Below are 16,695 nucleotides of genomic sequence, written 5' to 3'. Positions count from 1 at the left end.
AGTAAGAAAGGGAAAAGTAGAAATGGTTGGTAAGATTGAAGAAGTGAAAGAAGATAGCCCCAAAGACAGGAAACCGTTCCCACCCCCCTACCCCAGGATCCCTTCTTTGCCAGTACTTGAGTGAGAAGCTGGAGAAGGTATGGTGTTAAACGTCTCCTACAGAATGGACTTTCTCACCTTCACCTTTGAAGTCCCCAAAGAAAATCTTTAGCAACCCCTATGGAACGACAAATGGTGAAGAATCAGTTACACTTGTTTGTGAGGGTTGTTTGAAAGGTGTGTTGTGTGTTCTGTGTTAGCCATGACTTATTTGTTAGTGTAAATCATGCTTTAATCTATAATACCCACCCCTCCCAAAACCAATACAAACCCTCCCATCTACATCACATTTCATAAAAGGTATGAAATATTCTATACTAAATAGAAAATTATACACTACAATAAAATAGTTGTTTAGTCATTAAGCTTATACTATATTTTTATACACACATAAAATGTTCAGTTTATGTCATCTAGATATAATTCTGTTTGAATAGTACCATCATATTATGTTTTCCACTAATACTATATACTATTCGTTGCATTTCATGTTTAGAGATCACTGTTTATCCATGATTATCTTAAGTCTATTATCTTTTAGTCATATTTAGTTTCCTAGGTACTAAAATTATAGGATAGTTTAAGAATTCAAGAATAGATTACAGAATAGTTAAAGATTTGAAGGGAATTTGGTGCAGGAAAAATAGTACAGAAGATACACCGAAAACAACTAGGGTCCCGACGGTTGTCATCCCGCCCGTTAACACAGAACGTTAACGTCCCTAGGGGGAACCGATGATTCCGCCTGGATCCCATGGATCTGATATTAATCTCACTTGAGCACTTACGGACCAATACTTCTGGTTAAATTTTGTGCGAAAGCCTCCCACAACAAAAAAATTACCACTTTACTAGGAAACGCAACATTAAGTAAAGTTATTCTATTTTCTACTCTGTCATGGACAAGTTTCAATTCTTCGCACAAGTTGTCTATAACATTGCTATTATCATTAAGTTTGGAAAAATCAACAGTTGAAACGTTTCTGGAGATTATCCTCGCGGAAACTTTTCGATCAATTATTTCCTCTACCTGTTCATCCAGATTACTTATATTTATTAAGTCTGAAGTGACTAGTTTCTCCTTAAAGTCACATTCCACGTTATCTACTCATGTACTAATACATGCAGTTTACGATTGGACCATAGATATTAATTTATCCTGTGTCCAAAACACTCTTTTAAGGTGTGCAGCCTGTGCTATACAGCATCGAATGTAACATTGCATACACTTTGAAATGATCCTAATTTTTCACCAAGTTCAGCATTTACATTATTATACTTATGTTCAATATCACATTATAACTTTTTATTAAGTTGTGAAATTGGTCACTCTGTGTCTGACTCACGTCAGTGAACAGTTGGTTTACTTGACTACTTAACAAACCAGATAACTCCTTTCTCAAATTTATTTTAAAATTTTCTACTTTAGTAGTTTAAGCGTCAAATTCAGTCTTCAAATTTCCCATGCCTTCACATAACTGACTAAATTCTTTACTTTGTTCATCTTCCGAGGTCTCATTCTGAACATCCAATTTATTATTTAATTGAGCATTCACTGAATCTGATTTAAGACTGCAAGCCTTTAGAGTTGTATTTAGGCCCTTTCTTAAAGAAGTATTTTGAGCAGTGAATTCTTTACTTTGGGCATCTAATTTTTCACTTAAAGTTGCAATTTGAGCATCTGACTCTGTTCTTTGGTTATCTAATTTAAGACTTAGTGCTTTAATTAAATTTTCTGCCTCAGTCCAGTCTGGCATTTCATTTGTCACTGTCTTGGCCATGGCTGGTTCTGATGTTTCCCCAATTTTTCGAGTATTATCCATATTTTTCTTACTTTTAGATTGAGTTATCATTAAAAAATTCACACCAGAGTATAATAACTATACTAACAGTCTGTTTTGAACAGTATCCTTAACTTCACACTCAAATAATTTTCTTTCACTCACTCAGTGTAGAGTTTTAGGCTGCGTGGGTGAGCAGGTGTAGAATTTATGCTGGTGAACAGCATGGGCGCCGACAGCGTCAAAGGTTGGTCTCAGCATTGGTGTCGGTCAACGGATTTGTAGTCAGCACCGGTGAGCAGCTGCTGGTGTCATCGGCACCGTTTGCTGGTTACGGGGTGCACGCCCACACGTGTGTGTGAGGGCTACTTACTCTCCACACTGGATCTTCGTCATCGAATAGACCTCGTCGTAACTCTTCTTAGTCTAAACTGTTGAGATTTTCCTTGCATATTTTCTTGTATGGTATTTATTAATTTTCACCCCCCTTTTTACTGTTTATGCAGAATCCAACTCTGATAAACAGTTTCCCTGTCTTGTTACTAATGGTTGCTAAGGCAACTCGCAATATCTTTTTATCTTGATTTCGTTTCAAAGTTCCTCTTTCTTCGAGTACTGATCACGTCGGTCGCCACTTTCTAATGATTTCAGCGACAGAACGTGTAAAGTCTGATTGCTGTCCTTGTTAAATAAGTAGGCAATTCACGATGTATTTTATATACCATAAAATTCTCTTCTTAGACATAAATGTCTCCATCTTGTTGTATTTCACTCATACTTTGAGCTTTAGAAACACACTTAATTGGTTTTAGAACCACTCGGAAATTTAAAAAAACAGGTCTGTCTTCTAGCAAGTCCACCAAGATTAAGTAAGAGTCTCTAGACAAATCATGTTTTCAATTGTCTATAACAATTACAGTTATTTGACCACCAAGGAATAATTCGTAGCTACTCCTTGCATCCTCCATACAGGTTCTATGGCGCGAGCGGCAAACACTTGTCGGCGTCGCTCGTCTGACACAACTCTTGTCTTCCCACGATAAACGTCCATCCTGCACACACGGACATGTGTTGCACAGTAAATAGGCTCTCTCTCTCTCTCTCTCTCTCTCTCTCTCAAACTTATCTTTAAAACATCACGTGTTCAAGGTGGCAGAAAGTCGAGTGGTTCCAGAATTTGCGTGGAAATTCTCGAATCACTACAACGCCTGTACTAGAATTCAATGTTGCGTCAATACTTTAGAGCAATCAATCAAGAACTGTGTTTGAACAAATCAATGTTTACATTTTTGTGATGTTTGCCTTTTTATTACCGATATATTACATACATACCAGATGACATTCCAGTAGATACATAAAACATTTGAATATTCAAATGCAACATTGTATCAAAATTTCAAAGCAATCAGTCAAGAATTTTTGGAGATACATGATTTTGAACAAACATACATTTACATTTTTATTTATATAGATGATGATTTAAAATGAGTCTCAGATTGCCTTCATATGTCTTTTTTTTTTTGCGCCAGTTCTATAATGTAAACCGACCTCATCGTATGTACTATTTTCGCAGCTAGTTGAGGAAATTTATTTACAGCACTTGGTTCCCAGGTCAGGTCAACATATCTTTGACAAGACAGTGTAGAATCTGCAAACAACTGTATTTTCAGAACATAGTATATCACCATAATTATCATTTTCTAATGACTGTATCACTTTTCCCTTTGTTGGCTTGCATGACCTGTTCTCTTAAATTTTCACTATTCATTACAATGCATCTAAATTATTGTCACAGAACAAAATTACCTATTTACATGCCTTTTTGTGTATGCTGATCTAACAAAAGTCACCTGGTCTCTTCAATTTTTTTCACTTTAAATGTTTTCGATGGCAATTTTTTTGTTGAGAAAGAGAGTTTCTTTCCATCAGCTCAGCTGTCTTTTGTAGCATTTGTTTCATTACCTTCTGTACACATGAGACATTAATGTATCAGATTCTGGTATGTAAGAATTTGTGAAAAACCTGAAAGTAGTTGACCCTTGTTTATGTTCCAAAAATAAATTCTTTTGGAATAATTTTAATGCTGATTTGAGCAGTCAAAATTGTTCCAGATTTTCTCTGGAAGTATAGATCAGGTAATTAACATTTAGTTGTCTTTTTGACTGATTTGTGGCTGAAGGTCTTAAAAATTTGGTTTTTACATGATTTTTCTTTTGCCTTGTATGTGTTTTAGGAAGGTCCAGGTGTTGCTGAGATGATGGAAATGCTTGGACCAGAAAGAACGGTTTCCAGACTGCAACATGCTTTACCTTTGCTGAAACAGGAATGATTTCTGTTGTTTCTCATATGTGTGATTCATGATGTGATGATGTGAATGGAATGATCAAGAATCTAATATGTTGATTTTCATTGGACAATAACAGTGACATTAAGTTTTCAGCAGTAACAGTATCCGGGTACCAACATTATTGTTATCGTGATATAGTAATATAGCAAAGAAAACAAAGCTCTCAAGCAGCTTTCTATAACTTACCCATTGTAATATTCTGTTCATTACAGACATTTTATGCATTGTGATACAATAAACAAGCACCATACATCTTATCAGCATATTGATTTGCAATGCTCTTTTGGGCCACTATGTGCTCTTTTCTAAAGAAAGTATTTTAGATCATCAGTAATAAAATTATGGCGCTTTGTATACTTCTTCACTTGTCCCAAGTGTAAGTGCATTTGATAAAAATTAACCCTTCAAATCGAGAATGCTAAGATGACAGTAGCAACATTCACAGAAACGTTAATTGATGAAGTGCGAAAAGAACAGCCTCTGTAGAATGAATGGAAACTGCCAAAATATATTAAATTTTGACTGCAGTGAGGGGATATAAAGTAATGTGCTTGTACATAATAATGAAAAATCTGGGGCGGAATACAAATAACACCACACAGCAACACAGCAGCACCACGCAGTGGGGATGCCTGATGAAGGAATAGGCATTTTAACAAGTCCAGTCGTGGCAAGGTGAAGTCAATACCCCTCTCTCTCTCTCTCTCTCTCTCTCTCTCTCTCTCTCTCTCTCTCTCTATGTGGGGATGGGAGGGGGGAGAGAGATACGAGCCATGAAATGATTCAAGTGGTCAGCAATGTATTGACACACCCCCAGCTTTTGTAGAGCCTCCTGTAACAACGAAAGTGATACTCAGGTGCAAATGTTGAGTAGCATCGGTAGAAAACATATTGTTTTCTGAATATTGATACTTTATTATGGGTTGTGAGTTATATGAGCACGTGACAAAGCAAGCTGGGATCTTTTTACTTCCTCTCTTGTTGTGCCATGTGCTTCCTTAAATTAATTTTTTTTTACTAATTACCATTAACATACTTAAGAATAACCTTCATTTTCAGAAATGAGAGAGGTTGGCCCTCAGTTTTAAAGAATATAACACCAGATCTAATTTTGTGCTTGGTTTTATGTATAAAATTGATTTTCTAATTTATTTTGACTATTTCTAGTTAACATCTTTCATTATAGGGTGAAATCGGTAATTGTTTCATGACTTGAATTCTGTTGTTGACTTACAAACAAGTATAAGTTCTGTAAAAGTGATAAACATTTGGAAAAAGAATCAGTAAGACCTTTAAAGTATTTATTTGGCTCTATTTGGAAACATGTTAGCAAAGCCAGATCTTAATTAATTCCAAAGTAATTTCCAGGTTTATCAAAAGTATTGTTTGTATTACTATATCTGTTAATTTCATCAGTTAAATAATTTGGCTTAATGCTCTTGGTAGAATAAACTCTTAAAAAGAACCAATTTTTTGATGTATTCAGTTAATTTAATGAGTTATGTTTTAATTGTAATGTCTGTAAATTAAACATCAAACAGTGTATAGTTTCAGTACCTATTATGCGATGACACATAAAGGCCCGATTTTTGGTCCCAAGACAGACAGTCCATGGCTGATTTTCAGACAAGGAATCCATATTGGTTAGATCAACAACAATGCTTCAACTTAACTGTGGAATAAGTGTAACAGAAATAGGCTGTGTCTTAAAACAATGACAGTGTCTGTTCAAAACATACCATATTATTTTGAAAGAACTGTGAACTGTGTGGTTCGGTTTTTACTACTCATAGATATTCAAAAGTAAACTATTGTAGCAGTATGCTGATGTTTGCCAGCAACCCATTAATGAGGCTTATTGAAAATTGCCTGTAGTTAACTGGCCGTATTAACTGTGTATATTGGGGGTTGTGAACAGTGAAAGTAAAGAATTGTGAAACGCAACTGTGCACCTTTCGGCTACATTATTTACAGTAATTAGTGTTGTACTTCAACCCCCCACCCCCCTTTTTTTTTCAGCAGAATCACAATGCAGTACGTCGACACCAAGGACTATCAACGACATAATAAAGCAGGCGAACGTCACTTATGGTTCCCTTCCAGATGAGGACTATTTTATGTGGGCACAACAAACTAGGACTCACGAACTTTGAACAGTGAACTCAAGAATGGTTTAAAGTACAATGATTTTAGTGAAGGAAGTGCAACAGCCGATCAGCGCATGGGTTTCATGGCCACAGTATGACAGCAGCCAATCAACGAGTGGGTTCTATGGAAGCAGTCATTGAGTATAGGAGCAGTCAGTCAGCACGCAGGTGGATGCAGCCGACCGGGTTACACGACACGCATCACTGAGAAAATTACAACTTGCAGCAACCGTGCAGACGACGAATCAAGATGACGACTGCAGCAGCAGCAGGTAACAAGTGAATAAGAATAAGGTCATTTCATAGCAAAAGCCGTTTTATATTAAGTGATATATAATGAGTAGCATTAACAAACAAGACTGTGAGTGGAGACAATGGACAGCAGGGTAGTGGTGTCACTGAAACCAAAGCTGTAGAGGTTAAGTTTTGAAATGAACAGAAAGACCTAATTGAGACTTATTCTGTAGATGGTAGTGGCTTTAAATCAGACATGAATGTAACTTTGAATGATTGGGATGAAAGTCCTACTGTAGATGAAATGATAAAAGCATCATCTGCAGTGTATGGTGGGGTGAGTGAAATGGGTGAAAACAGTACTGAAGTGGATGAAATTGTTAAGATTAAGGGAGAGGAAACTAGTAGCAAAGGTCAGCAAGGGCAGCAGTTTATGGCAGATGGAAAATTGCAAGTGATGTTAAGGCAAATTATGTGTATGAAAGAAGACATTAGTAGTATTAAAACTGACATGACTAGCTTAAAGGATGAACTGAAGAAAGAAATTAAAAAGGAAATTAAGGTAGTTAGCTTTGGTCTTTCAGAGTTAAATAAGAAGGTTGAGACAGTAGGGACAGATTGTGATGAAAAGATAAAGAAAGTAGTACAAAATAATAATGAGGAATTAACAACTATAGTTGGAGCATGGAGGCTTCTGAAAAACAGTCTAGAGATGAAGTCAAAGCAGGCAGGAAATTTTGTGCTGAAAACAGGGCTAAACTTGAGAACCAAATCGATCAGATGGAAAAATTATTTTGAGACAGAGGTAGAAACCAAGTGTGCTGTAGTGGCAGAGGAAAAACTGGTAAAAGTAAATAAAAATGTAGATTCAAACAGTCCTTCATTTGTTAATTGTAAGAAATTTAATAATTTTGAAGCATATGGGGAAGTGCATCTAATGGATTTCATTAGGGAATTTAATGATTTGCCTGAAACATGGAATGACAAAAGAGAAAATGTCATTTGTGAGAGGTTTTTTGAAAGGGGATGATTATGGAAGGGCAGCTTAGGTAGCTGATAGCTGTACTTTGTGCCAAAGCTTTGAGAAAGAATTTTTAGATGAATCTTGGTCCAAAGAGAAGCTGCAGAAAATTTTGAGGAGGAGAGAGATTTGACTGTCGGGAGGGTACTTTGAAAGGTTTCTGTCATCATTAGAAAACAAACTGAACTATTTGGACAAAGAGCTAGGTAGTGAATAATTAATTATGGGTTTAGAAACTAAGTTGCCTCAGAAAGTTAGAGAATTGCTTGTACCTCCCCCTAGGGGTAATATTAGTGATTTTTTGAATTAGGGCCTATGTTGATAAAGTAGAGGGGGTGAAGCTCTCAGTGGAAGATTGTAGAGGGAATTTTGATGACAACAATCAATCAGGGAGAGAATTTCGGGTAAATAGGATGAACAGGACTAATCATAGTAGACATTCAAGGAATGGTTGGGCGGAGGATAGCTGGAATGGGCGTGGGAATGGTAGGAGAAATTCAAGGAACAGAAATGGAGGAGATGATTTTAATTCTGGATCAAACCATTTAAACTAGATAATGCTCCAGTTTTGGCTTGCACTAGAGCAGGTAGTGATGAAGAGCCACTTGCATATAAATGTGCTGTAACTACAGATAAGGGTAATGTAAATGATAGTAGTAAGATGAGTGTAATTACTAATTCTAGTGAGATGTTGAGTGGTGGTGTTGGTAACAATGTGTGTCCCATGAAAGGAGAGGAGGAACTTGCTATAATAAAATCCAGTGATGAGACATTTTCTGTTCCTCGGGATGTCCAAAGTGTCAAAATGGATGGTAAATTTTTAAGAGAACATAAGGAATTCAGGTGTTTTGCTTTGTGGTCTAATACTGGAAATTTACCCAAGTATTTGAGGACAATGAAAGTGACAGTGGGTATGATTCTGACAGTAGTTGTAATGATGATAGCAGTGACGAATCCAGTAGTGACCAGGACGAGGTATTTGAATTTATAATTGAGAATGATGGCAATGTGTTGAGTAAAGAAAGGATGAAGGAGGATAATGTTAGGCCTAATGAAGAGTTAGAGTTTGAGAGTGGTAATGATGAAGAGGACCATGCTGTATGTCATTTGACTGTGTCTGATAATTATTTTGGCAAGCAGGGTGATAGTTTTTCCAAGGAAAGGATTAATGAGGATTTGTTGTATGAAGAAGATCACATGGTAAGTAATAAGGAAGTGTGGCACCCTGTGATAACAGCAAGTGTACGAGGTATACATGTTAAGTATTTACTGAACAGTGGTAGTGATTTGAATGGAATTTCACAGGCATTTTTTGAATTTATTAAGAAAAAAGAGGGTATAGTAGTGATGCATGTTTCCGGAATAAACGTTATTGTTGCTACTGGTAAGCTATCAAAGAGTGTGAAACAAGAGGTACTATTTAACTGTGGAATTGGTAGGACAGCTGTTGGAGTGCAATTTCTTGGTGATTCAAAATCTCAGCATTGATGTAATATTTGGGACTAATTTCTTGTGCAAATAGCAAATAGGGGGTTCAAAATTCTGTGTTGGAGTCATTATGCGGCGATAATGCTTACGCCAGCTATCTGTCTCATTTTTCATGTTTCCTGAGGCAGTCAAACTCTACTCCTATTGTATCAGTAGTTTATGAGTGAATCAGAAACATTCTATCTCCTGATTTTGTACAGCAGGATACTTTAGTATAGCAATATTTTAGAGAATAATGTTGTGTTAGTGATAAGTAATGCAATCATAAGAGGATGGAAGAAAGTAAATTGGTACCATGGTTAAAGAATTTCTGTCAAACAAAGAGGTAAGATATACAAAAAATTAAAAGTGTCAGCATATGTAGAGGAGAAGGTGTAGATTATGTGAGAACTACAATTAACATATGAAGTAATCAGTTCATGGGTGCAGCAGCAGAGACAATATGCTGTAAAAATTATCTTGAGTATTAGATCTTAATATTATTTGTGGTATAATAGAAGTGTTTGTGTTCAGTGCTGTCAGTATATGGAGATACCTATCTACCCATGTAAGTGTCATTGTACAGAAGACTCTTCTAACATTACTGAAATATAACTTTAAACATAGTTGCCTGGAGTAATGTGTGTGGAAAGAATAAGCAAGAGTTGTATGTGTATCGCCCTTCAGGCTAGAATCTCAAGCTATTTGATGGAATACAGTGAGAGTGGTTTTTCTGAGTGATAATTTTGTCTGATTGGTAATGAGAGTTAAGTTTGCCTTAGCATAAGGATCTGTTAGTGTGGAGTGTTTTTCAGTAGAATCAATTTTGCATTAGATAAGCAGAGCAGGTGTTTATTTATTAGATAATAAAATAATGATTGATGTTAGGGTCTTAATGGTTAGTGAACCTGTCTCTGCAGCAGGGATATTTTTTTGAGAATGCACTTCACTAGCTAACAAGGTAAGAAATGTAAATAAAATAATGGGGCTGACAGACATGATTAATGAAAAAGATAACTGTGTACAACAAATGTGGTGTAACTTTATTGAGGATCTAAATTTTGAACTAGGCAACATTGGGTACTGTGTATGTTGTGCAATTCATGACACTGCAACTGGGAGTGAGAGCTTAACAGAAAGAGCAATATTTTAGAGAGGTACAAGTCATATAATTCTGCATCATTGGATCTATAGGTTCTCTGAAAACTTCTGTTTGTGTTTGGGAGGAATTATGAGCTTAAAGTGGAAAAGGAAATTTGTGGTAAGGTCTTATTGGACCAAACTACTGAAGTCATCAGTCCCTAAGCCTACACACTACTTAATCTAACTTACTCTATGAACAACACACACGCCCATGCCCGAGGGAGGACTCGAACCTCTGACGGTTAAAGTGCTAATACTGGAAGGAAGAAAAGTAATTTTACTGATTAACTGGTGACTGTGGCACTAGAGTGATGTGACTATTCTGACAGGTCAACTATTTGGTAACATTTTTTGAGGATTTAATTTTCTGATTGAGAGTAGTGCTCAGAGTTGAGTAGAGAAGTGGGGCAATGATTTGGTACAACTTCCATCCCCTTAATTTTGAGCTGAGTAGTAATTAAGTTATGTGATGGTGACTCTATTCTTTTTTCATAATGTAATGATTAGTAAATCCATGCTACTGCACATCTTGAGTTTTAATGATTTTGCAAGTGGGAAAGAAACCCAAATCTTCCAAGTTTAACCAGTTTCAGTCAGAGTTACAACCTAGTGTAATGCTTTGTAGTGTAATGTGTACTTGATTTGAAAATTTTTTCTAGTCCCCATCTTTCGTACTATAGTCAATTTTAGTGTTAATTATTGTAATGTTATGAGAACTATATTATGTATTTATTTATAAAGTAATGATTATCATTTTTAGGTTGAAACATTTTTCCTTATACTTAGTGTACTAAAGTAAGGTAGTTTGTCTAATTTTTCATGAACTGTAACGGAGGAGAACCACCTCCAAGGGAACTCATAGCAGTGCATTTCCTTACTAACTGCCACTTGGACCTGTTGAAGGCGTGGTCAACTTGGTGAGAAAGTGTGTTAAAGCTCATTGAAAAAGTGAAAGTGCTTGTGCAAAATACTAAACATTGAGCAAGTGAAATTTCTTGCCTGAAAGTGAACTGCAATGCACAGTGTAATTTAACTTTTTGCAACCCATATTTTTTTAAGCAAGACAGTACTTGTATAAAGTGATATGCATCTTAGAATTTAATCCTTGTTTATCCAAAAAGGATATCATGCCTAAATTTTATTAAAAATATAACTAATGTATATTTTGTGCCATTGTAGAATACAATATGTGTAAACATTTTGTATGGGGATTTTCATATGGCCAGTGCATATAAGTAGGAATTTAAAACACACATGTACTATAGTTTTGATAAGATTTCTTATGTAATTTTTTTTGTATGTAGATTGTTAAACCCAATTTCTGGGTCACTTATGGTCATTGAATTGCCCTGTTAGCTATTTGCAATATCTGTCTGGTCAATCCAGTGAGGGGGTGATGTGACAAAACAAGGTGGGGTCTTTTTACTTCCTCTCTTGTTTTGCCATCTGCCTCCTTAAATTCATTTTTTTTACTAATTACCATTAACATACATAAGTATAATCTGCATTTTCAGTAAAGAGAAAGGTTGGCCATCATTTTTAAAGAATATAACACCAGATCTAATTTTGTGCTTAGTTTTATGCATGTAATTGATTTTCTAATTTTTTTTACTATTCCTAGTTAATATCTTTCATTATAGGGTGAAATCGGTAATTGTTTCGTGACTTTAATTATATTGTTGACTTTCATTCAAATATAAATTCTGTAATAGTGATAAACATTTGGAAAAAGAATCAGCGAGATTCTTAAACTATTTATTTATTTATTTGTGTCAGAAGCATTTAGGATGTATAAAATAATGGACAATATTTACAAGACAATTATTTACACTTTTGCCGCTCAGAAGTTAGCAACCTCTATTGCATTTGGTGTTGCATGTAGCAGGTCTTGTGTTGTGCATGTTGCGGGACATTGGAGCACTCACAGAGTGGCGGCTCCTCTAGGAAACCCCATTTAGTCAAATTGCTCTTACATTTCGTGATACCCGAATGTAGTGTGTTGAGGGATCTCCATGTACTCCAATTCTCTGTGTAGCCGGGTGGTAGTCTTCCGCTTGGTGTAATCCATGCCACAGCACTGGGAAGCCTTGCATGCCATAATTCAATTCGGCATTGCTGTGGTGCCAAACTAGAGCCTTGGTGGATCTGAGGAAGCTCTTTCTGGATTTTAGTCATCGATTTTTATTTGGCTCTATTTGAAAACATGTTAGCAAAGCCAACTCTTAATCAATTCCAAAGTAATTTCCAGTTTCGACAAAAGTATTGTTTGTCAAACTAAGTAGTTATCACAAAATATTAGCTGAGAGATAACACACTTAATATTGAATACACATTTATTGGTCACTCATATATATATAACAAAGAATGGCTGTTACACATCTAAGTTCACACGAGAACAACTAGTCCAAAGAAGGAAGGTGCCAAAGATAGGGCTCTCTGTGTCAGAGACGCCACAGAGGTGCACCCTGCACCCCCCACCCTCACTCCCCCTGTCCCGGTAGTGTGGAGCACATTGGAGGGTAGCCTCATGAGATGAAGTCGTAATCTTGGTGCCAACGCAGTGGCCGGCGCAGGAAGTGGGGGGGAGGGGGGGGGCAGTGCTGCAGCCCGGTGGTTCCAACGGCTGCATGTAAGAGGTGACGGGGGCGGAGATGAATCGGCTGAAGGCAGGACAGCTGCATCGGGAGGTAGATCATCGTTGAGGGATCATGCTAGTTTAAGTCTGTTGACTGTGGCTGTCTGTGGAGGTGGATGACTAATGTGTTGGTACTGAGATGTAGCACACGGTGAGGGCCCGAATAGGACAGCTGAAGCGCTGCCCGCACAGTGTCGTGTCACAGCGTAACAAAGTCACACATAGCTAGGTCCTTGTGGACAAGCACAGGGAAGGGTGGTGTGGGGGTCGAGGTAGGGGGGGTGCAGAGGTGCACGACGTGTGTGCGGACGCTCTCGACCAGGGCAGTGAGATCCTCAGATAAGGTGGAAGGTGAATCCTCAACAAATGCGGCAGGGAGAAGGAGAAGCTAACCATACTGAACCTCTGCGAGTGAGGCATTAAGATCTTCTTTATGACCAGAGCAAATACCCAGCAGGACCCACAGGAGGGCCTTTGTGGCACATTAGGGTGACCTTGAGTGTGCAGTGCCACTGCTTGGCGAAGCCGTTCGACTGTGGGTGGTATTCTGTGGTATGAAACTTGGCGCCGCCGCAGAGTTCACAGTCGTGCGAAGAGTGTGGACTCAAATTGAAATCTCTGGTTGCTGGTGAGAGATAGGGAACAGCCGAAGCGAGCAATCCACGCCGACAGGAAGGAATGGGCGATGATCTCAGCTGTGATGTCAGCAAGGGGGACCGCATCGACCCAGCAGGTCATACAGTCAATGATCAATAAGATATATCTGTAGCCCTCGGTTGGGGGAAGGGACCAACGACGTTGATATGGATGTGCCAGAAAAGTCCCCTCGGGATGTCAGACTTGCCCAGAGGAGGTTGAGCATGCCTGCCAACCTTTCTGCGCTGGCATGGAACGCACGCACGGCTCCAAGTGCAACAGTCATGCTTCACGCCAGGCCAGATGAAGCACTCCATAACCAACTGCATCGTGGCTCGCGTCCCAGGGTGAGCTAAGCCAAACAAGGCGATAAAGACCCTATGACGAAGGGTGGCAGGTACCAGGGGGCAAAGTGTGCCTGTAGAGGTGTCACAAAGGACAGGGTTCACCGAACCAGGTAGTATATGGGGCTGATTAGAGAACGATGAGCTGTTGTCTGATTTTATTCACTGTATATCATCGCCGTCGGCTTGTAGTCAGGCGAGTTCCTCCAGATTCAGCAGTGTGGTTAGCACGCAGATGCAGGAAAGGTAGTCTGCCGCAATGTTCTCCGTGCTGCGGATATAGCATGTGTTGGAAGATTGCTGACAGATGTAGTCCATATGGCGGAAATGCCTGGGTGAAAGGTCCATAGCTGGATTAGAAATAGTGTTCACGAGTGGCTTGTGAGCAGTATAAATCGTGAAGGGTCACCCCTAGAGGTCATTACAAAAATGTTTAATCACCTCATACACAGCAAGTAGCTCGCGGTCAAATGCTGCCCACTTGCACAGGCTCTTAGTCAGTTTCTTGTAAAAGAAGTGGAGGGGTTGGGTGGAGTCGGCGGTGTGCTGCTGTAAAACAGTTCCCCCAGCTGAGTCACTGGCATCAGTCGTGATCGAGACACAAACCTCAGGGTCAGGGTGGGCAAGTGTGACGGCTTTTGTGAGGGCAGTTTTAAGGTTACCAAAAGTGTCGAGCATCGGTTAGGTCCACTCCAACTTCTGTTTACCAGTGGTGTTTTTGCCAGAGAGAGCGTCAGTGAGGGCCGTTTGGACAGAGGCAGGCTGAGGAATATGGTGGTGGTAAAAGTTTACCACACCCAGAAAATGACGGAGCTGAGCATAATCATCGGGGAGAGGGAGTTAAAGTATGATTTTGATACGAGAACTCATTGGTTAGAGGCGTTTGGGCAGAGACTGAATAGCTGAGGAAGGTAACGGATGTGGAACACAGTTGAGATTTATCATGGTTGATCACCACAACATTGGCAGCAAGGGCCGAATGAACTGCATCGAGATGAACTTGATGCTCCTCAACGGGGGAAGAAAAGCTAAGGATATTGTCTAAGTAAGCGTAGGCAAAAGGCAAAGGGAGCAAAATGGAATCGATGAACCACTGCCATGTCTGCCCAGCATTTTTCAATCCATAAGGCATGTAACAGTATTCAAATAGGCCGAAGAGTGTGATGATGGCCATCTTTGGAATATCCAATGAATGCGTAGCAATCTGGTGACACGCTTTGAAACAATCCAATATGGAGAAAAAGGTAGAACCATGAAGCAACTGCATGAAATCTTGGATATGTAGAGTGGGGTAGCTGTCGATAATGGTGTGGGCATTACGAGATCTGTAGTCCCCACACATACATAAGGTGCCATCCTTTTTGGCAACAAGTTGAATATGGAAAGAACAGTTGCTATTGGAGGGGCGGAGGATGCCCGAAGCCAACAGATCCTCAATGACCTCCTTGGTGCACAGAAGTTTGGAAGCATTAAGGCACCTGCCCTTATAACGAACTGGTGGGCCAAATCTTATTTGATAGCCGATAATTGCATAGAGAAGTTGGCATGAGGGGTCAATAAAGTATCCACAGGCAATGTCGGTTCACTGATGTTGATGAACCGGAACAATGTAGGTGGGGCATCAGCTGCAGTCAGTGACCTGAAGGTGCGACACAGGAGTGAAGCGGCGCGAAGAATCAGAAGAGGCGCATGCAGGTGCGTCTTGGAAATTCGGCCGCAGTGATGTGAAAAAAACACCAGGTGGTGGAGTGCTTGATGCTGGAGCAGGTTGGTGAGAAGACTCTGTAGGGGAGTGTGTTGGGCCGCCCCCCCCCCCCCCCCCCCCCCCCAATGGGGCTTCAGATAGGTGATATATAGTATGTCGTGCATGTGACAATTCAGCAGAGGCAGAGGCAATGCGGATGTGTAAGTCATCTTTCTGGGTGCAGAGTTCATTGATCTAGGAGTGCATGTATGACAGATCAGGGAGCCATGTGGTTATGCGCTCGACCAGGGAAGCACACGTGGAAAGCGTAGCCAAGGAGGGAGAGAGCGAAGTGGTGCTGAACTCGGGTGTGCATGGAACTGTAGAACCAGACACACGGCAGAGTGCGGCGGCCTGCAGGTGTGGTGAAAGTTCATAATGGTGTAGAAAATCCAACCCGATCACAGGTTCATCCATGTTGACAGCGTGGAAGGTCCAAGGGAAGGTGTGAACCGGTGAGAGATGAAGCGACATCTTGATGGAGTCATGGACCACAATGGGAGAATGGTTGGCGGTGATCAAGGCGAGGGTAGAGGGGGATAGCGCATCGACAGCATGCTTGGCCGGTATGATGCTAACGTCGGTGCCAGTGTCGACGAGAAAGTAGATGCTGGTTGGGATAGCTGTGGCATGGGGTCGTTGTGCCGCCGAAGCAAGTGGTGCAGCATTGGAAGATAGGCGCCATGAAGGTACATGGTGCCTAAACGTGCCAACCAGCCTCATTTGGGTAGGTGCAGGGCACACAGCAGTTGCGGGTGGCATCCCTGTAAGTAGCACAGAACCAGAACAGCAGGTAGGCCGATTGATGAGCCGGCGCGCTGCAGGCAGGGGTTGTGGCTGACTGACGGGGCCGGTAGCCGATCGGGTCACTGCTCAGGCGAAGTCGGCAGATGTCGGTAGCCTGCTGGCATCCTGTAGGCCGCTAGGTGGCTGCTCCTGATGGGCAGCATAGGCGCCGAGGCGAGTGTGTCGGCCTCTGTAACAAGGTGCAGAACCAGAGGCACAGGTGTGCCAGCTGAGTAGGATGGTGCAGATGTCGTTCGTGAGAGGTGGTGTCGGTGCTGAATGGCGGCATAAGCCCAATCCACCATGCTTAA

General features: G+C 40.0%; 1 protein-coding gene across 8 annotated transcripts in view; it reads left to right on the top strand.

The window, feature by feature from the left end:
• Positions 1 to 16,695, top strand: part of LOC126235855 (probable glutamate--tRNA ligase, mitochondrial) — a 353,293-nt gene that overhangs the window by 93,319 nt on the left and 243,279 nt on the right. The window contains exon 9 of one of the 8 annotated variants that reach the window (XM_049944727.1): positions 4,114 to 5,425. The exons of the other annotated variants lie outside the window; for them this stretch is intronic. Coding sequence (XP_049800684.1) covers positions 4,114 to 4,209 — 96 coding nt within the window. The 3' untranslated portion in view covers positions 4,210 to 5,425. Of the gene's footprint in view, positions 1 to 4,113; positions 5,426 to 16,695 lie in introns of those variants that run through there. 8 annotated transcript variants of the gene reach the window in all.

This window comes from Schistocerca nitens, chromosome 2, assembly GCF_023898315.1.
Source record: "Schistocerca nitens isolate TAMUIC-IGC-003100 chromosome 2, iqSchNite1.1, whole genome shotgun sequence".
Taxonomy (NCBI): domain Eukaryota; kingdom Metazoa; phylum Arthropoda; class Insecta; order Orthoptera; family Acrididae; genus Schistocerca; species Schistocerca nitens.
Note: the sequence above shows the minus strand (reverse complement) of the source record. Positions and strands in the feature narration are given on the sequence as shown.